The 25136-nt window shown below is 41.7% G+C and overlaps 2 protein-coding genes across 5 annotated transcripts in view; one reads left to right on the top strand and one right to left on the bottom strand.

Annotated features, from left to right (window-relative positions):
* The window catches only part of step (cytohesin steppke), a 63824-nt gene extending 48494 nt beyond the window's left edge, over nt 1-15330 (bottom strand). For 2 of the 4 annotated variants that reach the window (XM_089248760.1, XM_089248764.1), the window contains exon 1: nt 15036-15330. In XM_089248760.1, the coding sequence (XP_089104886.1) occupies nt 15036-15081 (46 nt within the window). In that variant the 5' untranslated portion in view covers nt 15082-15330. Of the gene's footprint in view, nt 1-8472; nt 8537-15035 lie in introns of those variants that run through there. The other 2 variants (XM_089248761.1, XM_089248762.1) reach the window with 2 other exon arrangements.
* Nucleotides 15331-24095: 8765 nt separating this feature from the next.
* Nucleotides 24096-25136, top strand: part of LOC149070875 (uncharacterized) — a 39196-nt gene continuing 38155 nt past the window's right edge. Inside the window, exon 1 of the mRNA XM_089248784.1 lies at nt 24096-24454. The gene's annotated coding sequence lies outside the window, so the exon portion shown is untranslated. The remainder of the gene's footprint in view (nt 24455-25136) is intronic.

Below are 25136 nucleotides of genomic sequence, written 5' to 3'. Positions count from 1 at the left end.
ACGCCGAGATTATGGTGTTATTTTGCAGGAAAAAACTTAACCCCCCCCCCATTTTTTTAAGAAAAAAAAAACTGAAACCCCCCTTGAGAAAATTCTGCGTACGCCTATGAATTAAATTGATTTTCAAAGGTGGGGGGGGGGGGAGAGGGCGATTTGAGATCGTGCGTGGAACTTGAAACACTCACCGTTTATATATATATCAGTTCAAATTTATACTTTTTTAAACAATTTCTTAATAACTTCTTTTATTTTCCTCTTTGGAAGGGGTTTGACCAGGGGTTCTCAACTTACTGGCACAAATTGCCCGTGGAACAGAAAGATAGAAGTCCACGGACCCCCATGCCTATAAAATGAAGAAAAATTAAAGTCACGCGGATACCTTTACAAAATAGTATTCTGTGTATAGCAATGTAAGAACAATGAGCTGATTTTTTTATCTTATCCAAGCTCACAAACTCTTTGAAGTCTCTCCAAGGACCAGTGGCGTATCTACAGGTAGGGGAGAAGGCTCAGCAGGCTATTGCCCTGGGCGGCAAATTTGAGGTATGAGTGACCAAGGAAAGTAAAGCAGTAAGGCGGCAAAATCTGTATAACCCTAAATAAATCTGCCTCTGCCGAGACAGTAAGGGACTAGGTTAGTGTGTGACCTGGAGTGTTTGCAAGCACGTGAGTGAGCAAAAGAGTGACTTGGCGTGTGTGCAAGTTACATGAGCGACTAAAACAGTGTACAAGCAAATGGACGACCAAGAGTGACTTAGGGAGTGTGTGAGCATGAGAGTAATAAAATGAGTGACTTAGAGACTTGCAGGAGTAGGGAAGGCCAAGCAGTATATAGGACAGGGTCGCAAATTCAAGGAAATAGTAGCCAAGAAAATTAGATTATAATGAAAGGAGGGCGGTAAAATTAGTGTAGTCCACAGGTGGCCAAACCATAAATGCGCCCCTGCCAAGAACCTCTGTAAAAAACCACTGCCTTCGACCAAGTCAGCGTTTCTCAACCCGTGATACGCAGGCACACGTGATAAAATTATTCACCCGTTGTAATTGATATTAGTAATATCCATAAAGGGTCCAAATGAAATTATACCAAATGAATAATGTATAGGTAGAAAGAGGGAAATCTCTAATTTCACGCAGTTGCCGACAGGTAGCGCTATTACGCCACTTTAGTGTTTGTCAAGATGTCGACTGCAGAACAGAAATCGTTTTGTGTTTTGAGCTTCGCGAAGTGCCAGTCGGTACACAACTGTTCATCGTGCTTTTCGTCGACAATAACCCGGTGTTGAACTTCCTACAGCTCAGAGCATTAGGCGATGGTATAAACCAGCGTTTCTTAACCCGGGTTCGAATCCCACCGTCGCCATGGTGGTGGTCGGCTGAAGTTAGTTTTGTATGGTTCCCAACTTCGAAGCGCGAATGTGAACTGATATCTCCTTCAAAAAGTCTCGCCTCAGAGAGCAACAGCCCTACAACTGGTACAAATATTCAATCATTACACTGCACTCACTTCACTTCTGACATATAGATGGCAGCACTGAAAAATCAGACACAACACTGGATACGCACTCAGACTTAGGTACACACACTCGTACTTTTGGCAGAACTCACTAGGCAGTAAATTGTCCATGGCGATAAAACTCGGTTTGTAACAAAGAAAATGGGAAGGGGGGTCTGATAGTGGGGGGGGGGGGGGGGGGGTTGGCGCGTTTTCCGATTTCAACCATTAACCTCTCCTTCAACAATACGGGAGGGGGGCCCCTTACATTGCCCACTTTGAGGAAATATTGGGCTAAACGTTGGGAGGACATCAGGATGGTTAGGAACAAGGTTAAGAATAGCTGTGCTCAGCTGGCAAAATGTAATGCAAGTCACTTTTTCAAAATTTCACGACGGCAAATTTGTAAACAATATTTTGCAAAAATGTGATGCTGTGGCTTTTTGACTTATTGCAATTTGCCTGCGTTGGTTCCTCATAAACCGAAAGAGATGGACGAAATTTCGTCACCTTCCAAAATTTTGACGAACGAGACTCCAGAATGCGAACAACTCAATCTTAGTAGAAAAGTGACTGGTGACATTTTACTATCTGACCACACAGCTGTTGTAGGATTTATCGCGATAACGGGTATCATTGTGCGAGGTTTCACTCAGAGCTACGACTAGGGGGGGGGGGGCAGGCGGATCTGGTGCTCCGGGTGCCGGACGAGAGGAGGGTACCAACATGCGTGCTTGCCCTGGCTGCAACCAAGCATATGGTTACAATATTTTAACAATTTATAAGAATTTATGGGACACCCTGGAAATCCACAGAAATGAAGGGGGAAAAAATCCACTGCTCGACAATCAACCTGATCAACAACAGAAGCAAATAAAAACAACAGATGGGAAAAGAAGAAAAAAAAACAACTCGTAACTCAACCTGTTCTCACGCGACCGAAACCCGCGGAATAAATGCGCCGTCATCATAAATATATGGCCATACATTGTACAAGATACTTGTTTTTACAAGGACACGAAAGAGGAAATAATGACAATAATAATAATAATGAATCGCCATTGTCTATACTCTCTCTCCCTCCCTCTCTCCTCACGTGAAGATTCTCGCTCTTTATTACCGTACTACATCGCCAGGGATGCGCTCCACTGGTCATGGAAAAAAAAAAACAATAAACTTTCCAACATGCCGCAGCAAGGTTATTCCCATGGAGTCGCGAGATAAGATTGGGGAGGACGGGTTCGAACCCGGGTAGCGAAAGGGGTTTCCTTTCCTCTCTCGCTTTACCTCGGTCAGAGAGAGAGAGAAGTCAAAGGTGTCTCAGAAAGGGTCAAATAAGGTCCGTGGGGACGGACAGACAGACGTGTGTATGTTCGTGCAAGCTCAACCATCATGCTTAATTCGATGGTGGTGGTGATGGCCGTCGTCGTCGCCGACCGGTTATACATAAAGCCACCGGATGTAGTTACGACTTTTTTTTTTTTTTATATAATGAGGCAAATGTTTCTGTATATTTACTGTGGGACCGAATCATGTCCGATGATTTAATTTCGGGGCTCCCACGAGTGTCCAACACCACCGGCCGGCAAAGGGATGTGTGCGGAATATGGCAGGTAGATGTCTGGGAAGCGTGGGAAAAATCCCTAGTCGCTGGTGAGGAAGCAAGAGGTGGCAGAAGAAAAAGATGCCCGATTCGATGGTTAGGCAACAAGTGTGAGAGTGGCATCTACCACTGACACAATTCTAAATGGTCACGGATTCGTCCAAGAAGGACAATGTCCACCCACTCGTACTGGTCAGCCATAGAAAAGTTAGTTTTCGAGTTTCGCTGAAAGTGGAGACCCGACCCACTGACCCCGAATAAATGATACCACGCACAGCAGAGCCTCCACACATCCAGGATCAGTACCTTCAGGCTCTTCAAAAACTCATCGGGGGGCCCCCCCCCCAAAAAAAAGGAGATACGGGAAAACCTGTCTAGCAAGGAAAGGGCCCGGGGGGGGGGGAATACTTTTAAAAATGTTTGAAAAAATATGCCAATTTAAATATGCACAAAAATATTTTAAAAAAGTGAAGCAAAATTATGGGTCACTGACAAAAATGCAAATATTGATATTTTGAACGCCAATAGAAGCCAAGAAATATAGCATATCATAGGTCCTCGGCTAAAATGATTTTTCTGAGCCCCCCTCCCCCACCTTGCTAGAAATGCTTACTCTCGATAATTTGAACCAGATCTCATTTTCATGAAGCCCCTCTGCACTTGAGGTTTCTGGCCGTGCTCGGTCGGACCCATGCATGAAGACGACATTGGTTGGATGTCATGTGTAAAGTCAATTTATTTTAACTCTCTTCTGGCCCTGTGTCTTCAGCAGAATACCATGCCGTTCATCAATTCCAACATACAATAGAGTCTCGTTTATCCGACGTCCCACCGCAAAAAAAAATAATCAAGCACCAACTGTTGAGTTTTCAGAATTTCACATAAAGACGAACTTAAGGCTCTAGAAACTGCAATTACATACAATGAGCAACAAGAAGCTACAAGAATCGGCATAATGATGCTGCAAAGATGTCGAGATTTGGCAGCGAAGAAACGGCACTCGTCAGAAGAGCAGACTACAATCAAAAATGTTTCTAAATCATCACAGGACTGAACTTTTTTAATTACTGTATTAAACTTCAAAATATTCTGTAACTGTAAGTTCATTTTCTCATTAAATTGTTTCTGTTGTTTTGCTGTAAACATGATTATTAGGTTCGTAATGTGCAAAATTATAACATAATTTGACGTTTAATAGGCTTTTCCTTAACACCTCCGTATTATCCGACGTTCTGCCGGCCCGTTTATGTCGGATAAGCGAGACTCTACTGTACTCATTTGTCAATTTTTTTCCCGTAAAAATGCCCTTGAAATTAGAGCCCAAAAAAGCTTTCAAATGTACTAACTTACCCCACAAAACACGTGCGAATGGAAAGTTTGATCCTTTCAAATTGTCAATTAACATAATTTTCTTACAGAACTCGGAAACGAAAGTCAACTGAGCCCGTATTTTAGGAGCTAGAATTTCATTGTTGAAACTTATTTTTAAGAAACTTATGCTGGAGTAATCATCTTCATATTTATTGAAAAAAGCAGCAATGATATGATATTCGCTCAGATGAACGACACCTTTCATGTGCATATACTGTCATTAGCCTGCATATACCATACTGTCATTAGCATATAATGTGCATTAGCCTGTCGTTAACACGACTGTATATGCACATGACGCGTATTTACGGGGGGGGGGGGCACTTAGCCTGCGGCAACGAGTTCGTAGAGGCGGCGAATTTGAAGAATGGGTGGGCAAGAAAATTAGTAGAATGGGAGAAGGGCAGCAAAATTTTAATAGGTCACAAGCGGTAAAACCATAAATCCCCCTCTGCTTAGAGAGCGAGGAATTAGGTCAGTGGGTGAGCAAAAGAGTGACTAAGAAAATGTGTAAGCATGTGAGCAACTAAAAAAATGTGTAAGCATGTGAGCAACTAAAAAAATGTGTAAGCATGTGAGCAACTAAAAAAATGTGTAAGCATGTGAGCAACTAAAAAAATGTGTAAGCATGTGAGCAACTAAAAAAATGTGTGAGCATGTGAGCAACTAAAAAAATGTGTAAGCATGTGAGCAACTAAAAAAAGCATACGGAATATTTCAACAACTGGCTGTTGCGAAGATGAATTTTTGGAAAGACAGAAAATTCAACTGCTCCGGCGGGGAATAGACACGGATTCAAAAATGGTGGATTATCATCCCTCCCAGGAGTGAAATTATGTGGTAAAAAACGGTCTGTGTGAAATACGGGACGATCCAACGAACCTACACGATAAATCGACCCTCCCACCACATCAACCGTTGCTCTGGCGGACCTCCATACTTAGCTGGAAATTTCAGCTTACATATGAAAATCATAGTACCAGATCCCATATAGTGCATTCCCTTCCCTCCACATGAAGACCCGGGTCATGCCCACATAGACCCCAAGGGTTTATGCCCCTGGTTCTATGGACGGATCTAATGGATTCTGTGAAAGTAGTAATATTTTCCAACCATGTTTCACTTTTAAAGCTTTTCTCTTCACAGCTCTCTCTTACCTTACCACCTTACCTACCCCCTTACCACCTGTCGTGGACCAAATTTCTTCCGATTTTCTCCTGTGGCCCCCCTAGAATATCCAAGGACCGCAAGGGGGCCATATGGCCCCAGGTTGAGAACCACTGACCTAGACCACTAGACTACAAAGGCAACGAATATCTCAATCTTTCCTTAGAGCTCGTGTGCACTGAACGGGGCCATACATGGACGTCGGACCTAATTCGGGATAAAGCTCACAATTGTTGACACTGCCACTAGATGGCGACTTATCCGAGGATGATGTGACTCTCCGCTATCCATACGAAGTTTTTTAGTAGCTGGCTGATGCGAAGATTTATTTTGGAAAGAGAGAAAATTCTAAAAACCTACGTATGGATAGCGGAGAGGGATATCCTCGGATAAAAAAGCATGCCTGCATGTGTGACCAAAACAGTATGAGATCAGTGAGAGACCAAAAGAGTGACGACGAGGAACCAGATCAGTGAACGACCAAAAGAGTGACGACGAGGAACCAGATCAGTGAACGACCAAAGGAGTAGCCAAAAAATGACGAAGAAAGTGTTCAGGCATGGGAGTGATTAATAAAGTGACTTGGAGACAGAGGTGTATTTGCGGGGACGGTGGCCAAGTGGGATATAACCCAGGGCGGCAAATTTGAAGAATGAGTAGTGAAGAAATGAAATAAATATAAATCGAGCGTGCCGTTTATTATATATAATATTTATTAAGCTCTAGGACGGACCAAATGGGTCCCTAAGAGCTGCATAGTGTATGTTTTGTTTTTTGTTCTGTTGTCTTTATTTTATTTTGTATATCTGTGTCCATGTATTTATGTGTGCTGTTTTGAATTATTAATAAAAAAAAAAATAAAAAAAAAAAAGATAATTGGACCAGAATGGAAGAGCGGCAAAATTTGAGCAGCCCACAGGCGGAAATACCATAAATCCGCGTCTGTCACCTGGCCGGGCTGCAAGGTCAGGTAGCCATACCTTTTGGGGGCGGTTATACTGAATGAAGGAATGAGCGCCAGGGCACCGGACTAATCCCGTTGCCGACATCTCTTCCAGACATTTTTAACGGGCAGATCGGCTTGCAGGGGAGCCGAATATACTGCAACCTTGAGACACTTTCTTCACAACAGCCCCCCCCCCCTCCGGTTCAAGAAAACTTCGGCACGCGACATTCGTGTCGTCTCATTTCTCGACAATTCAATAATAATAAATCCAATCGGGACGAGACACGCAAAACCCTTCGTAATTAATGGAATCCCAGTCACCAAAAGTCTAGTGTCTCTCTCTCACTTTTGTTACCACCACCATCATTATTCATTCGAATAACATCCAGTCCAGTGTCTACAGAGGAATCGGAAAAACAGCATGACATCATTCTTCGCGTGCAAACCGAGATGAGACGCTAAGATAACGCGGGTCCGGTCCAGTCTCGAGATTGGCCATTATTATTATTCGAACCACTGAAGCGTGGTGGATGATGAAGAAAGAAGATGGACATCACAGATAAGCCCAGCGTCTCGCATTATTATTACGCCACTGTCGAAGAATCAACTCGACTACTTCTTTGCTCCAGGGCCATCTCGGTGTGGGATTTTCTAAGATTTATATTTCTTCTGCGGCGCTTGACGAGAAACTCCCTCGAGGTGTTTTGGAATGGAAAAAATGTCTGAATCTTTTCTTTTTTTTTTTCTGGTTTCCCACGCGGGACTTTCCTTGTTTTCGTGATGTCCCAAAAATTCTCCAACGGATTTCTGTAGGCGTCCTAGATCCGGGGTTCTTAGCCTCTTTCAGCCGCGACCCAAAATCAACAGTAAGATCAGCTTCGCGACCCACGGAGCTGTTTAGTTTTTCGAAGTATGCGAAACCGGCGACGCAATAAGTGCATTTGTAACGGGGCTGTAAGTGTATTTGTACGATTCATCTGGGAAGCCCCCCCCCCCCAATTCCCGAATCAGTTTTGGGTCGTGACTCATAGGTCAAGAATCCCTTGATGTGAGTGGGTTTACTGAATACACTGAAACCTTGATGTAAGAATAGAAACTCTACGGACAACGAAAAAATATCGTTGTAGAGGGATTTATCGTTATATATATGGTATCGTTTAGCCAGGTTTGACTGCATAAAAATTTGCAAACCATTGTTTACCGTGAAAAAATAACCATTTTTCGTAAAAAATATTTGATACTCTGAATTCAAAAGCATGTAAATCAAAAAGTTCCAAACAAATCGCTTAGTTTTCAATTCATTGCACAGCCAGAGCTGTTTAAAATACAGTGGGAGGAGATATTTCATGGGGATGTTTTGAAAAATGCCTGGGAAAATGAGTTTTTTTTGAAGTGAATAAGCAAAAAACACAAAACTTCAGAAAAGCAATTAAAAAAAATTCATTTTCAGATTAAGAGCATTAAATTCGTTCCGTTTAACCCTTTAAGCGGCAATGACGAGATATCTCGCCTCCATAAAAGCCTCATGTTTTAGCATTGACAAGCCCAGATATTTTGTAAAAATGATGATTTTTCAATGGAAACCTTTTCCCTAAACCCCTTAGTTTGCACCTGCAGAAAATCGGAAGAAAGCCTACTGAATTAAAAATGATATGGCATTTTGAGAGAAGGGGGTTTAGTGATTTCTAATTGCCGCTTATAAAGAGTTACTTGGCAATAACTTTATTTCTAGTTATTGTAGAGATGAAAAAGAAACAGTTTTGGATCCTAACTGTACTTTTATTGAACAAATGAAAACAATTTCAGAAATTTTTGCGAAATTGTTCATTTAAAGGCAGGCAGTCGCCCTAAAAGGTTAATCAAGACTTAACAATCAGAAAACGAACTCACAGGTAATCAGCTGGTCATACTCGTGCATAGCTTAACTGCTTGAAGCATCTGGAACCACACGAGAAAAAATATAAGTTCACGGACACACAAAATCCTCTGCAGAAGTGTTTCTATTCGTAGAGAGAGCGATTAGGACAACATGCACACGTACAGCGCGGACTTCCTGTTGGGAAATGATCGCCGCTCCATGTGCAAAAAAAAAAAAAAAGAATTCTTTTACACACAACAAACACAAAACACATTAAAAGTGTTGCTGCTCGTTGGTAGGAGACCAACGCGGGGTATAAATCATTCATTCACTCGAAACCGGGAAGCAACTGATCGCCATAATTCACGAGCGTAATTACGACTTTGCTTTCGGTATACCCGACCGGCCATCACATCAAGTACGATTGATCTTCACAGAAAACAAAAATTTGTTTACATTTTTTTTAAATAAAATATTAATTGCCCGCCCCGGTACCCCGATTTCCTCGTAATAAAGGCCATGGCGTATAACAGTTTAAAAACTCGATTTTTTTTTTTTGGCTCCTGCGGCCACTACAAAGCTCTCTGCAGCCTATTCGATAAATTCATGTAACGTAATTTTCCACTTAACATTTGATAGTGAGACCCCTATTAATTGCCACCCTACTCTTTTACGGCCAAAATATAATAACGCGTTTTTCAAAGCTCTTCAATTAAAACCCCTTCAGATGCGGTCACCCCTGTTTTACGGACTTTTTTTTTCTCCCGCTGGTGTCTGCAAGAGAAGGGTTTCACTGTACCTATGTAAATGTTGACTCCCAGCCCCACACCTCGGATATATACGCAGCTGCCTTCAACCTCAGGCAAAATGCGGGCCACATTTGACACTGTAATAACGGCTATGCGGCGGTACGGGGGCATCGTCTAGAGGGGGTGGGGCACCAAATCACGAATGTAGAGCGAAAAAAAACTTTTAGTGACGAAATAAATTTGTGTAAAATCATTTGTCCGCTCCGGGGAGGGGGCGTTAACTCTACTGGAAAGGAAATAAATTGGAAACAGTGGGCAACCTGAGCAGGGCCGGAACTAGTAGGGAGGGGGCAACCGCCACGAGCGTCAGTGCCGTCTTAATGCATGGGCCAACCCGGGCACCTCAAAATTATACCTGGTTGACATTTTTGAGAGTGAGTGAGCACACTGGTAGGCAGGCATTTATAGCTAGGTAGAAGCGTCAGAAAACTCACTTTGCTGAGGGGTGCCCCATTTTATTCTTAAGACGGCCATGGCGGGCGGCAAAGTTTAGAAAATTAAAAAAAAATACCGTTATTAAATAATCGAATTCTACAGTGGTGGGGGCGGCGAAATCATAACCCCCAAAATCCTAGTTACGACCTTGAACCTCAGTCATATAAACAGCTTCAAAACTGTGCTCCACCCACCAAAGGTAAAAGGCCTCTGCATTGGCGTACGCAAAAAAGGGGGGTCGGGGTTCTAACTTCCCCCCAAGCCGAGATTAGTGTTATTTTGCAGGCAAAAACGAGGACTTCCCCCCCCCCCCACCACTTGGAAAAATTCTGCGTCAGCCTATGGTGTGCTCTGTATGTTTTTTTTATTATACTGTATATCAAATCTTCCAGTCAGAGGCGCTGCATGAAAAAATATTAGGGAGACTGAAAATTGCTGGTCGTCCCGTATATACTGGACTCAAGAGCGTAGACGGGAGAAAGAAGGTGCACTGCATTATTTTTCAGAAATTATTGGAGGGAAGGATCAGCCCCCTTACAAAAATTATGTCAGGTGGGAGGCCTCAAAGGGTCTCAGCGCCCCCAGGTTTTCGCACCTATGCTTCCAGCAAATCGAGCTTATATTAATACTCCATGACTTCTCAACTAATTAAAAGCTCACACAAATGGTTAGAGTCGCCATCTATCGACAGAAATGGAAAACAAACATGAGTAAATATTGTTGAAATGTGCGTAACACCCTCCTTATCAAACATTTTACTGAAAGAAAAGGCTGTTGAAAGCAAAGGGGAATAAATGCATGCCAAAAGCTTTCAGGGAAAAAAGTGTGAAAGGGGGTTGTGTGCTGAGGAGGGTGAAAGGTTTATGAACAAATGTTGAAAATCAATGCTAACTCCTAAACTAGTGAAGGGATCTGTTAATACGCAAATGCACGCAAATTTTTCCCATTTGTTCTTTAATTAAAATAAAAAGAGGATAGAAAAATGCTTGGGGTGGGGGCATCCCCTGAACTCCTTAAAATGACCTCGTCTGTAGTGAGAGGAAATAGCTTAATTTTGATCAGGCTAGACCAACAACTCGAAGGTTTTCACTGGTATCGAGAGACATTGCTCATTACTCAAGTCATAATTTGTTTGAAATTTTTGCTCGTCTGTCTCACTAAACACTCGCAGAGTTACTCGTAATCTAAAGTTGTACATGATGGGGTATTGTCAAGACATTTTTTGTAGGGTCCTGTTTTTGTGATGATATCTACAAGAAAATCATGACATTGCAAACAATTAATGTAAGCAGTTATATCACCGATATTATTGTACCAGCTTAAAACCACCACCAACTTGACAAAAGGGCTAACAAAAACACCAAAGACAAAAAAAAAAATCAAGTGTCACTTCCAGACAGTTCTTTGGCAGATTATAGATCTCGATCATTTTCTGATCTGCTTGTAGTTTCTTTGAAATATTAGTATCAATTAAGAAAAAAGCTACTAGTCACCCCACACTGACTTTCATTTCGGTGGCTTGGGTACAACTTTGCATTAGTTTTTCTCTTTTCTAATAAGTTGCAAAACAGTTGTCCTTCCACAAAAACATAGATTTGGAAAACTACTCCTGTCTAGAGGTGCAATGTTTTACTAAAAAATGTTGATTCATCAGGGCGATAATACAAAAGATGTCCAAAACCTGTACCCGAGAGTCCCCCCAGTAAGTATCATCTAAGTTTTGCTAGAATATCAATTCAAGATGGAAAGTTTAAGAAAACAGAGGAGGAAATGTTCTAGAATCTAGACCAGTGGTTCCCAAACTGTGAACTGGAGGGGGGGGGGGAAATCACGAGAGATTCTCCAAAATGAAAACGTCCTAATAAAAAAATTTATTTCCACTTTTTTGCGACATAAGTAAAAATTTGGCAAAACTAAGACACCTCAACTCAGCTGACCAACTACTTACCGAATATGTATCATGTAATTTTATCAAATTCTTACACACGTACAAATCACCAGATCTAGTCAACATTTTAACATGGAGCCCCCAAAGCAGAATATGCTAAAATCAGCAACGTACGGTCGCAGAACAATCAGTGGTGCTGTGCAGAACAATCTGGAAGAATTTTAAGAAAAGTGTAGAAATGGTGGTTTTTACTGCTGAACATTTCCAGTCCAGTCAGCTGAGGGCTCGTTGCAGAACAATACAAAACATTCGACTTTGTGGACGGACAGACAGACATGACCACTGATTGATGGTGGGGGACATACAATTGCTAACGCTCCCTCCATAAATACTCTTCTGTAAAATCACCAGTGATTCCAAAATGCTGTGTAGATCTGGTCACAAATCCCTTTAAAAATGTTATACATTACTCCAGGAAGTATTAGCTTACTTTCTGGAGTAATATAACTGTACAAACTGAACTGCAACTAATTCGCTAAGCGTAAGGGGGTGGGGAGACATAGGAGCCCACATGGAACATCAAACACGATAGCAACCCTGTCCTATCTTAAGGTGGGCTTTTCTAGGAGCAGGTTCTTCTGCAGCATGTCAACTGAATAGGACCATTTCCCACATTGGCAGAAACTTGTAACTTTATCCTGCTACACATTTGTCCTAGCATGGCGCATCATCTGTTCTGTCGCCTGCATGTCTATGTATTTTTCACATTTTGTATAATAAAAAAAGGGAGACCGAAAGAAATGGGAAAGAAAACACAACAAAAGTGAACAGAAGATCGGTGTAATGCAAGGCACATTTGACTCCCCCAGAAGCAGCCGGCCTGTCATGTCCAACGTAAAACCATGGCGTGTTACGCTTTGTAGGAAAACAGTCGTATTGCTTTCCCTACTGGTGAGTGAATGGTGTGTTGCGCTGAGCGATTCACTTGACACAGAAAACCTGCTCCGCACTAAAGGGAAATGCACTGTCTGAAAAAAATTTGAACTTGTGAAGTTTCCGAAAGACCTACACACAAATAAAGTATATTTTAAAAGAGCAGAAGAAATTCTACAAGGTGACACCAAGACCATAGCCGGGGGGTTCCCCCCCCCCCAATGAAATTTTTGGCTACGGGCCTGGGTTTCATCAGAATATATGCATTTAATGGCAAGCTACAAGTACTGAAAAATTGAAAAGTGCAGAATTGAATTGCCGCCAAAATCTCTAATCACCAATTTTGCAAACACCCTTCTAACTAAAATCTGTCAAATTTACTGAGAAAAAAGAACTTGTCTATTCCACAGCTTTCAAAAGAGCTTACAACAAACTATATCCGCATTTTAGTTCAGGAGAAATTCAGCATTTTCTCGCAATACATTTGCATTACATTCATCAGAGTAGATATTAGACAAAAATTTGGACAGTTACAGATTTAGGAAACAATTTGATTTTGCAAAAAACAATCCCATAAAGCAACACCACCTCTTCCAGGATATTTAGATTCAATGGCGAGCTACAAGCATTGAGAGCTTGGCAAAGCGAGAAATTGAATAGTTGCTAAAATCTACTAAAATGTCTACTTTGACAAACGCCGTGTTCAGTGATGTATTGCAAACAAAAACTGAATTTTCTCCTGAACTAGAGCACAGATATGGTTTGTTGTAGGCTCTTTCGAAAGCTGGTCAAATGGACAAGTTTTTTATGGTAAATTTAGCCGGTTGTACCAAGAAGGGTGCCTGCAGAATTAGCGGTTACAGAATTTGGCGATAATTAAATTCTGAACTTCGCCAATCTTTCAGCATTCGAAGCTTGCCAATAAATTCAGATATTCGGATGAAAATTATGTCACAGTTTTGGATTTTTTCTGCTCTTTCCCAATATGTGCTTAGATTTTGTGTAGCTCCTTCTGAAACTTGACAAATTTGGGCTTTTTTCCATCAGAAAGCGTGAAATGTCAATCGCCCAGTGCAATATGCAGTCCACTCACCAATAGGAAAAGTGGTACGACTGTCTTCCTATAGAGTGCGACATGCCTCACGCTTTACAGCCAGCGTGATTGGGTGGCTTCTGGAGGAGTCAAATTCCCAGTGCACAGCGTGTTCCACAGATCTTCTCTTACTTTTATTGGTTTTTTTTTCTTTTTCTTTCTGTCTCCCTCTTTTATTGTGCAATATGTGGATGTGTAGATGACAGAACAGATAATGCGCCACACTAGGAGAACAAAAATGCATAGCTCAAGGGTTCGTGACCATTTGCGATCCAAAATCAGCAATAAGATCAGTTTCGCTGGGACTCGTGGGACTGTGTTGAAATTAATGAAACCAGTGATGGAAAAAGTGCATTTATAACAGGACTTTGAGTGAATTACGACTCCTCAAGGACGTCCCTGCAAATCAAGTTTGGGTTATAACCCATTGCTCAGGAATCCTTGGCTGTAAGTGGGTTTGTACAACTCATCTCAAAAGCCATTGTGAATCAAATTTGTCATGGCCCATAGCTGAAGAATCTCCTGGCTGTAAATAAATTTGTACGATCCTTCTCAGAACACCCAGCGAATCAAGTTTGGGTTGTGATGCACATAGCTTAGGAATCACTGGCTCCCCAAAACTGAATGTTTCACATTGTTCTGCAATGAACCCTCGGCTGACTCTGGAAATGTTCTGTGCTAAAAATAATCCCCATAGTGTTTTTTTAATTTTTTCCTAAAATGTTTCCAGATTGTTCTGCAGTAATGCCTAATTGTTCTACGACACACGGCGCAGATTTCGGTATATTCTGCTTTGGGACACTGGCTGTTAGTGGATATGAACGTCAACATTTCGTAAGCTCGTACAAATACAGTTCGAGCCGTGACAAGAATCCCAGGCTGTAAGTGGAATAATAGGACCCTTCTCCGAAGACCTTGCAAATTAAGTTTGTGTCGTGACCCATATCTGAAGAATCCCTGGATGTAAGTAGATTTGAACGACACCCATCTCGGTAGCAAGTGCGAATCAAGTTTGTGTCTTGACCTATAGCTTAAGAATCTTTGACTACAAGTGGATTTGTACAACCTCCATCTTAGAAGTCCCCCTATGACCCAAATATGGGTCGCGACTCATAGGTTAGGAAAACCCTGGTTTAGCGTGTTAAAGTTACATGTTTCCGTCATTACGAAATGGTCCTATTTGGTTAATGCGCCTAGGGAAAACCCGGCTTGAATCGAAAATGGTTCAAAATAGGATAGGGTTGCTATATGTTTTATGTTCCAGTTGGGCTCTTTGTCAAACCCCCCCCCCCCCTCTTTTGCTTGACGGGTTAGTCGCAGTTCACCTTCACCCTATATTTATGCACAAGAGAAGATATATTAAAAAAAACAAATTTCTCGAGAATAAATAAGAGAAAAGATAATTTTTTTTTTTTAACAAACTAAAGTATGAGTCACCATTTCCAGGAAATCCCTCGACGACGTTGCGTATTGCGACGCTCATACTCGGATCTTTTTTTTTCTCAACTCACATGCACCACCACCAAGTCTTTCTTTCTTTGTAGCATATGCTAATAGTGATTTTCGAGGAAAGCCATTCAGCTCACTCGCAAGCTCTTTGTCAACGACGAAACCATAGTCACTGTCAATTAATCACTAAAGAAACGCAAGCTCATCACAGCAAAACCTATACTAGGGAAGGTGTTACTCATCCAAAACGATTATTGACATAAATCGGGGATTAGTCACAGTTCACGACTGAGGGAGAAAGGAGAGAGTATTGATCACCGATGCCGGAGATACAAAAGTAAAGAATAAAAAACTTCCAAGCGAAAAATCTACGGACTTTGCTGCGAAGGGATGAGATGATCAATCGATTACGTTTTTCTCCTATTTTCCTGCACTCAGTTCACTGAGCTATAAAGCCGGGTTTTCCTAGGAGCAGGTTTCCCGTTCCGCGCGCAACGTGATTCGTCCAGCGAGACACGCCGTCTACTCACCAATAAGAAAATCAGCATGACTGTTTTCCTACAGAGCGTAATACGGCTCACGACGGCGCTTTACGTCGGGCGTGATTGGCCGACTGCTTCTGGAGGAGTCAAATGCGTCGTGCGCCGCCGGTTTTGCCGATATTCTCTTCACTCTTGTGTGTTTTCTTTTCCTTCCCTTCAAACCGGAGCATGCAGACGACAGTGTAGCAGGTAGCTGATGCCAAAGCCATATACTTTATATAGCCGCCCTGATCTGATGCGCCATGCTAGGAAAACACAAACGCGTAGCGTGATTATGTAACACGATTCTGTTGGCGCGAAATAGTCTAATTCGGTTCACGCTGCGCAACAAACCTATTCCTAGGAAAACCCGGCTTAAGTAAACTTTATTTATAGCTCAGTGTTTTCCTGTACCCCCCCCCCCGAACTGAACTTCACATCAAGCTCAGTTTGTGAGCTCCCTTTATAAGGAACCGGAATGAATACATGTCTACCTGTCGTCTGCTTCTTAGGAGGCTGTTTGTTTTTGATGCCTCCTTATTTGTTGACTCACGAACTGAACTGTACATCAAGTTCAGTTTGTGAGCTCCGTTTATAAGGAACCAGAGTGAATAGATGTACACCTGTCGTCTGCGAACGATTAACGAATCATTCTTGATCTGTTTGAACCGGTCCACTGGGAGTCGGTTTTTTCGACGAACACAAAGGGATTCTTCCTTCTAGTTTGGGCGGCGTCATTATCGGTGTGCGTGTTTGTACGTGCTTCTGAGCCTATCTAGAGCCTCAATTTTTTTTCCTCGTCTTATTTCGCGAAAGCCATTTATAGTCCTAATAAATTTGTAATTTTTAATAGTCATTTATCGTCATTTTAATAGTCATTAAATTCGTTTATCATATGGCGTGGACCGAAGAAGATTGTTTTCAGCTGATTGAAATGTATAAATCCCAAACATTATTATGGGATCCTCGCCATGTACATCATTTCCGCAAGAATTTGAAGGAGGATGCGTGGCGAGAGATTAGCTGCACCATGGGCCGACCAGCAGATGAGTGCAAGTCGAAAATAATTAGCCTGCTGGCATCCTACCGTAGAGAAAAAGCCAGAGAAAAAAATAGTAAAGGAACAGGAAAAGGTAGGTGGTTTTTTTGTATTGAGAATTTCTATATATTTATCTATAGTTCTAACTTGAAGTAAAACATGGTCTCTCGATAATATTTCTTAACGTTTACCCCTAATTATTTTGTTATCTCGATTAATGTGTGTTGATTGAACAAAATTAATTGCAAAAAACATTGAAATGATGTAATATTGAATCTGTTGATTGTTAAACCGATCAGCACACATTAATGAGTACACACCCAAATATATTTTTTTACATAAACTGGCATTGAAATGTTGCATGAATATATTTTTTTTCTAGGAACCACGGACGTTTTTGTCAACAGATGGTTTGCTTATGAAGCGTTCCGATTTTTACAGGATAGGGAGTAGAATAGATACAATGAGTAAAATAAAGCTTTACTTATATGTTCCAAACTTCATTAAAATACAAGTAGGGACAATAACATGGGTTGATTAAATACTTCCCTACTGTACCGAAGAGTGTTCAAAGACATGATTCCCTACCCTGCCTCGGGCCCATTTTATACTGATTTGTGTTTATTTTTAAAAATATTTTTTTCAAACTTACTTGGTTTTTATTTTCCTTGAGTGGCCGAGGGGTCCCTGGGAGTCAACACAGAGCCCCAAGGGATCCACCGAACACCATTTGAGAACCGCTGGTGTAATGACATACAATTGCATCAAAATAATTCCTTCACATTCGTTTAATAATTTTTATTACCATAGTCGTCAAGATTTGACCATGTTCATGAATATAAATTCTGCCAGGACAGAGCCCCTTCTTTCATGCAATAGTCAGCTAATTCATCTCTTATTTTGTGGAAGTAGGCTGAAGATCTTCTAGGTGTATTTTTCAGCGGTACCATAGAGGTCATGTCTTCGGTGTTCCTCCACGACCCTATAGTTAAAACACCATTCTCTTCATGATCTAGTGAGCCAGGTGGTGTGTATAAATTCTTTGAATTGGCCCTTAAATAATTATGTAACATGATGATGCACATTATTATCAACTCTGCCTTCTCCGGCTCCAGAAGCATTGGTTTTCTCAGTACCCGAAATACTGAGCTTGATATTCCGAAAGCATTTTCCACAACTCGGCGAGCTCTACTCAGTCTGTAGTTGAAAATCCTCTTGACTGAACCTTTTGGATGCTCTCCCGAATAGGGCTTCATGATGTTTTCACTTAGAGGAAATGCACTGTCACCTACAACGAAGTATGGAACTTTCATACTGCGTCCAGGAAGTTCTTCTGCTAATGGCAATCCCATTGTATTTTCTGTGAGCATATTGTACAGTTTACATGTTTTGAAAACCCCCCCATCCGATATTCTGCCTTGACACCCTGCGTCAGCAAAAATGAAATTGTACTCTGCATCCACCAATGCTAACAGGACCACACTGAAGAAAGATTTGTAATTGAAATAGTCACTGCCAGATTTTATGGGGGCTTGTAGGGTTACATGTTTGCCATCGAGGGCACCTACACAGTGAGGCAGATTCCAAATTTTTTCAAAGGCTGTAGCGATTTCCTTCCAATCAGTGGGTGTGCTGGGACCCTGAAATAAAATAAAACAATATAATTTTCTAAAGCAAAAATCATTGACTAATCATTGAACATATTAAATTTCATTAAATGAAATAAATCATTTTTAATCTTCATAAGTAGAGAAATTTCTTTCTAACACAAAAAAAAATACATGCTGTGGTTAAGAATGGTTTTTCTCTGCTTCAAGAACATGAAATAATTTGTTCATTGTATTGAACTCATGGTTTCTCACTATATGTATTTTCAGGAAAATTTGGATGCTGTTGGAGAAGAAGAACTGGAGGTGGAATATATTGTGGCAGGAGATGAAGATGCTCCACCAGAGGAAATGGGCACTCCTCAGAGACCTCTTAAACGGAAAAGTAAAGACAAAGATTCCAACGCAGAAATGTTTTCAAGCGCATTTTCTATTCTGAAGAGTGCTTCTTCGAACCTGAAGAAAATGCCAGCAGAGAATGATGAGATTTCATCTTTCTTCAATTATGCCGCAGCGAAAACAAAAAACTTTTCTCCAGATGCACAGAGAGCGGTTCAATGCGCAGTATTTGAAATTTTGATGAAAGCCGATCAAGGGTTGTATGATTGGCCCCGTGAAAGTGCCTTGACAACATATAGGCCATCTAGGCCACACATCTCTCATCTTTCTGCGGTAAGTTCATCACCGCGCCCTTCAAGGCCTGTCTCGATGGAGTCACCATCGACTTCAACAATGAGCCAACAGTCACATGATGATTTCGATGATTATGTGTAATTTTTTTTTCTTTTGTCAATAAATATATTTAAACTAAAATTTTTGAGAAAACATTTTTGAGTAATATTTTCAAACTGTCCATACTGCAATTCACTACCATTTCCTATGGAAGAGGCGAGTTATGTGTGTAGTGCAGTCAACCACATCATAATGTGTTCAACTTTGCCACGAAGCTGGGCTGAAAGATATCCCTGCAATGTGATAAATCCAGTGGTGAGATTATCCGTATTAACGTGTAATGAAGTTATATATATGTTGTGGGTCTGATGCTTACTGTTTTTCAAATGGGAAGTCGGGAGCCACAAGAAACCAATAAAAAATATCGAACAAGCTAATTTTTTTTAAATTACCTTAACGTATCCTTTCAATTCTTGGATAAGTGCTGCACAAACCTCTGGAATTATTCGTCCAATTGATTGCTTTGAAATTCTGAAGAGATACTGCAGACTGGTATACGAATCTCCAGTTGCGAGGTATCGCAGCGTTACAGCCAACCTGTATAAATTTATACTCGCATTATGCATTGGCTGACTTCGTATTGCTTATTTTCTATTAAGCAACTACAATTACTATCAAATTCACGCCAAAACTTGTCTAAATCGCTCTATAAGAACTACACATTTATCGCAGCACATTTTTTAAAATGTGCTGCTTATAGCTGATAAGATATGCACAATTATAAGCAACTAATTTGACTAATAAATGTAACAAAAGAATTAAACATGACAATTATAAAACTCCAAAAGGAATTTGTGTCTGCAATGATTTGATTTTCTTTTTAAAATTGAAAAAGAAGGGAAGGGGGGAATCCAAGCAAAACGTATGAACAATATAAGCTTACCTGTCTTGAGCGGAGATAGGAGAACGCATACGAGTTTCCGTCTTCGAAATTAAAGGTCCTATTCTCTTGAGAAGATCCTCGAAATCGGAAGGAGACATCGTTGAGAAATTTTTGTATTGCCCACTCATACTCTGAGCCTTTAAGTCCAACATTAATTCCGCGCCAGACCGTTTTTTATACAGCTCCGTCCTCCACAACGTCGAGGTTTTCTCTCTTTTTTATTTAGCCCAGCCATTAATATGACCGCACTACTCATTACAACTAAAGCCAAGTTTTCCTCACGAGACATTTTTTTTTATGACAAAAACTACTCACTAGCCTATCTACGTTCCTCAATAGTTGTTACCGCCGCTCACAACCTACAGATGGCATTAAAACAGCTCTCGGATGGAGCCATCGTTGATGATGATGATTCGTTTCGGAAATCGTACCCACTGAATGCATTGCGAGCGCTTGCGAATGCTTGCATTGCACGATCCGCGCGCTAGTGTATACGCGGCTTAAAGTCCCATTTTTGATCACTCATTTAGCGCAACCTAAATGTGTGAATTGAAATCAAGAATTTAAATCATTTTCCAAATCTTGGTAAATTATGTTATGATGATTAAGCCGGGTTTTCCTAGGAATATTTTTTTTTTGCACCGCGTGAACCAAATTGGGCCATTGCACGTTGGCAGAAACGTTTTACGTAATCACGCTACGCGTTTGTGTTTTCCTAGCGGGGCGCATCAGAACGGCTATATTATAGTATATGGTCTTGACATCAGCTACTCTGTCATCTGCATGCTCCGGTTTGAAGGGAAGGGAAAGAAAACACACAAGAGTGAAGGGAAGATCGGTGAAACGCGCGACGCACGACGCATTTGACTCCTCGAGAAGCAGTCGGCCAATCACGCCCGACGTAAAGCGCTGTCGTGAGAAGTATTGCACTCTGTAGGGAAACAGTCATGCTGCTTTTATTATTGATGAGTGGACGGCGTGTCGCACTGGGCGAATCACGTTGCGTGAGGCACAGGAAACCTGCTCCTAGGAAAACCCGGCTTTATAGCCGGTTTTTCCTAGGAGCAGGTTTGTTGCTCAGCGTGAACCGAATTAGACTATTTCGCGCCGACAGAAACGTGTTACATAATCATGCTACGCGTTTGTGTTTTCCTAGCGAGGCGCATCAGATCAGGTCGGCTATATAAAGTATATGGTTGTGTCATCAGCTACTCTGTCGTCTGCATGCTCCGGTTTGAAGGGAAGGAAAAGAAAACACACAAGAGTGAAGAGAATATCGGCAAAACCGCGACGCACGACGCATTTGACTTCTCCAGAAGCAGTCGGCCAATCACGCCCGACGTAAAGCGATGTCCTGAGGCGTATCGCGCTCTGTATGAAAACAGTCATGCTGCTTTTCCTATTGGTGAGTGGACGGCGTGTCGAGCTGGGTGAATCACGTTGCGCGCGTCACAGGAAACCTGCTCCTAGGAAAACCCGCCTTTAAGCCGGGTTTTCACACAGCCGGTATTTTTTCCGAATTAAAAGAGGGAGATAGAAAATAAAGTCGGGTTTTCCTAGAAGCAAGTTTTCTGTGATGCGTACAACGTGAATCTCTCAGAGCGACACGTCGTCCACTCAATAAATATAGGATAAGCGGTATGACTGTTTTCCTACAGAGCACAATACGCCAACGCTTTAAGTCGGGCGTGATGGGCTGACCTCTTCTAAAGGAGTGAAATGCGTGTCGTTCGCCGCGCGTTTCGCCGATCTCTTCCTCAATCAGTTTTGTTTTCTTTCCCTTCCCTTCATACCGGAAGTCGCAGACGACAGAATAGCTGATGGAAGGTATATATACTGCTGCCCTGAGCTGATGCGACACGCACAAACACGTAGCATGATTAAGTTATATGTTTCTACCGACGTAAAATAGTCCAATTTGGTTCACGCGAAGCAAAAACCTACTCCTAGGAAAACCCGGCTGAAGGGAAAGAAAACATTACAAATGTGAAGAAAAGATCCGCGAAATGCGTGGCGCACGACGCATTTGACTCCTCCAGAAGCAATCGGCCGATCACGCCCGACGGAAACGGCTGACACGAGGCGTGTTGCGCTCTGTAGGAAAACAGTCGTACCGCTTTTCCTATTGGTGAGTGAACGGCGTGTCACACAGGGCGATTCACGCACGTGGATGCAACGTTGCGTGCAATACAGAAAAACCTGCTCCTAAGAAAACCCGGCATTTTGAGCCGGGTTTTTCTAGGAGCAGGTTTCCTGTGCCGCACGCAACGTGATTCACCCAGCGCGACACGCTGTGCACTCACCAATAACAAAATAAGCATGACCATTTTCCTACAGAGCACAATACGCCTCATGACAGCGTTTTACGTCGGGCTTGATTGGCCTACTTGTTCTGGAGGAGTCAAATGCGTCGTGCGCCACGGTTAAGCCGATATTCTCTTCACTCTTGTGTGTTTTCTTTTCCTTCCCTTTAAACCAGAGCATGCAGACAACAGAGTAACTGATGCCAAGGCCATATACTATAATATAGCCGCCCTGATCTGATGCGCTACGCTAGGTAAACACAAACGCGTAGCGTGATTATGTAACACGTTTCTGCCGGCGCGAAGTGGTCTAATTCGGTTTACGCGGCGCAAAAAACGTAATCCTAGGAAAACCCAGCTTTGGGAACCAAAGTGAATCAAAAACAGCGGAAAATTCCACAGTCGTCTGCTTTAATTTAGGCTAGTTAATTTAGACAGCTCCTTATGTTACTTGAAAAAAGAACTGAACTTTTTAACCCAGTTCAGTTTGTGAACTCTTCTCGAAAGGAACTGAAACAAATTAAAAAACAGCATGAAATCTTTTTTCACCTGTCATCTGCTTTTATTTAGGTTCTTTGTTTTGGACGGCTTCTTATGTGATATAAAAAGAACTGAACTTGTCATCCAGTTCAGTTTATCAGCTTCGCTCGTGAGGAGCTGAATAGAAATGAAAGCCGGCAGAAAATCTAACATAAGTGTCGTCTGCTTCTTCCTAGGTTATTCGTTTTGGACACCTCCTTATATGTTATGAAAAAGAACTGAACTTGCTATCCAGTTCAGTCTGTGGGCGTTATGTACAAGGAACTATACTGGATCGGTATACTGGAAACTAGCGAAAAATATTTTGAAACTGAGCTGACTATATTTTCTCGAGAGAAATACGGAAAACTGTTATTCCAAATATCGGGAAATCTCCAATGCCACCAAAAGAAATACGAAAGGTAAGCAAAATTGTCAATTATTGCTAGCATCTCAAAGAATTGCTGATTGTGTGAATGAAGCATAAAGCCGGGTTTTCCTAGGAATAGGTTTCTTGCGCCGTGTGAACCGAATTAGACCATTTCGCGCCGGCAGAAACGTGTTACATAATTACGCTACGCGTTTGTGATTTCCTAGCGTGGCGCATCAGATCAGGGCGGCTATATTATAGTATATGGCCTTGGCATCAGTTACTCTGTTGTCTGCATGCTCTGGTTTAAAGGGAAGGAAAAGAAAACACACAAGAGTGAAGAGAATATCGGCTTAACCGTGGCGCACGACGCATTTGACTCCTCCAGAACAAGTAGGCCAATCAAGCCCGACGTAAAACGCTGTCATGAGGCGTATTGCGCTCTGTAGGAAAACAGTCATGCTGCTTTTCTTACAGCCCAGTCGAATCGATCCACCATCAGCTTCGAAAAACCGCCGTCTTAATAATAGCAGCAGCGAATCGTAGCGGCCGCCGAAAAATAGTCGATTACCAGCAATAGAGACTTACACACTAACAACGCTCTAGGCTGCTGGGAGCGAGAAATAGTATTTTTCTCACTCGATGATACTATTGTCGTTTGTTTACCAAAGCTCAGGAGCACTAGCCACGCACATCCTCACAGCTTGAAGTCGCGACGAGAAGTGCAAAAAAAAAAAAATTCGAAAATTCCAAAAATTGAAACCTGCTCCTAGGAAAACCCGGCTTTACCGCCGATCAAAATTCGGTAATTTTAACTTTGATGACGTTACAAGTAGGAAAAGCATCCTCAACAAAGTCCGTAGAAATATGAGAATCAGATATTTCCAAAAAGATTACTGTGAAATAGTAAAACTGCTGGCTCTTTCTAATTTTTTTGCGATTTTAATTTTTATAAAATTTTATTTATAAATTTATAATTTTTTGACTAATATGTTTCTGTTCCCCCCCCCCCTCCATGTGAGAACAGTTGAGTAGCTTAATTTATGATAAAGAACAAAACAACAACGACAACTGGAAGACAACGCCTTCCCCCAACCCCCCCATGTATATTTCACATTGCTCTCTACCAGTATCTCGTTCGTTTTATCATATAAATAGACTCCAATAATAAATATGTCGTACGTACGCGTTGCTTTAGTAACGTCCGATTATATCCGATAAATAAATGACGAGTATATTCGTCTCGGATGGCTGATCAGTTCCGCTGTTAATGACGATCTTGTCGTTTTAAATGAGGTGGTGGTAATAGTTGCTGCTTCAGTCCCGTTTGTTTTTTTTTTTTACTTTTTCTTTTTTCATTTCATTTTCGATTACAAAAGCTGCTGTTGTTTACACGGGACGCAGGCTTTTTATTATACATTGGGTGCACACAGGTATGGAAAAAGAAAAGTCATTTGTATTTATGTATCGATGAGATTTGTGTTGATTTCGTTGTGTTTACGCAATGTGAAGGTGGCTGGTTCCAGACACACTGTTTACATACAAAGAAAACTGACGCAATGAAATATGATTTGTGCGATTATGAGGGCGTGTGTGTATATGTATCCTAATGCTAATCTATGGGGTTATCGGAGACCCGATTTTAGTATGGGCGAGTTGAATAGCGAAAATTTTGAAAATTATATACACTGGCTGAACAAATATCTTTGGCCCCTGGGTCACAGGGTCCAGTGGTGCAATTGTGGGATTTTTGTGATGACTCTTTGGGGTGAGTCAACCTTGATTTTGCTCCCCTCCCCCCCGGCTCTGTAAAGTTCTATGGGTTTCTGTTTTTACTTAATATCAATCGCCCTCTAGTTCCAGTTCTGGCAGGGCTCCACCTCCCCCGCCGTACGTCATAGTCAGGTCCCAAGATATGGTCTCCACAATGATGGGACTGATGAAGATCCAGCACAAATACGGATCCAGGGAGGGGGGTGTTACCGTCTTTCGCAAGAGCTGAGTTATATGGGCAAAATTTTTGTGTCCCCTAAGATACGGATGCAATATACACCCGCAAAAGTAGCTTCTTTAACACTTTGGATCCGCCTGCCTCCACTACATTTGCAGCTGAAG

The sequence above is a fragment of the Pholcus phalangioides genome, unplaced genomic scaffold (assembly GCF_987345545.1).
Source record: "Pholcus phalangioides strain wild (caught in Gottingen) unplaced genomic scaffold, Ppha-v1.0 ptg000020l_1, whole genome shotgun sequence".
NCBI lineage: Eukaryota > Metazoa > Arthropoda > Arachnida > Araneae > Pholcidae > Pholcus > Pholcus phalangioides.
This window is presented reverse-complemented; position numbering and strand designations above follow the sequence as displayed.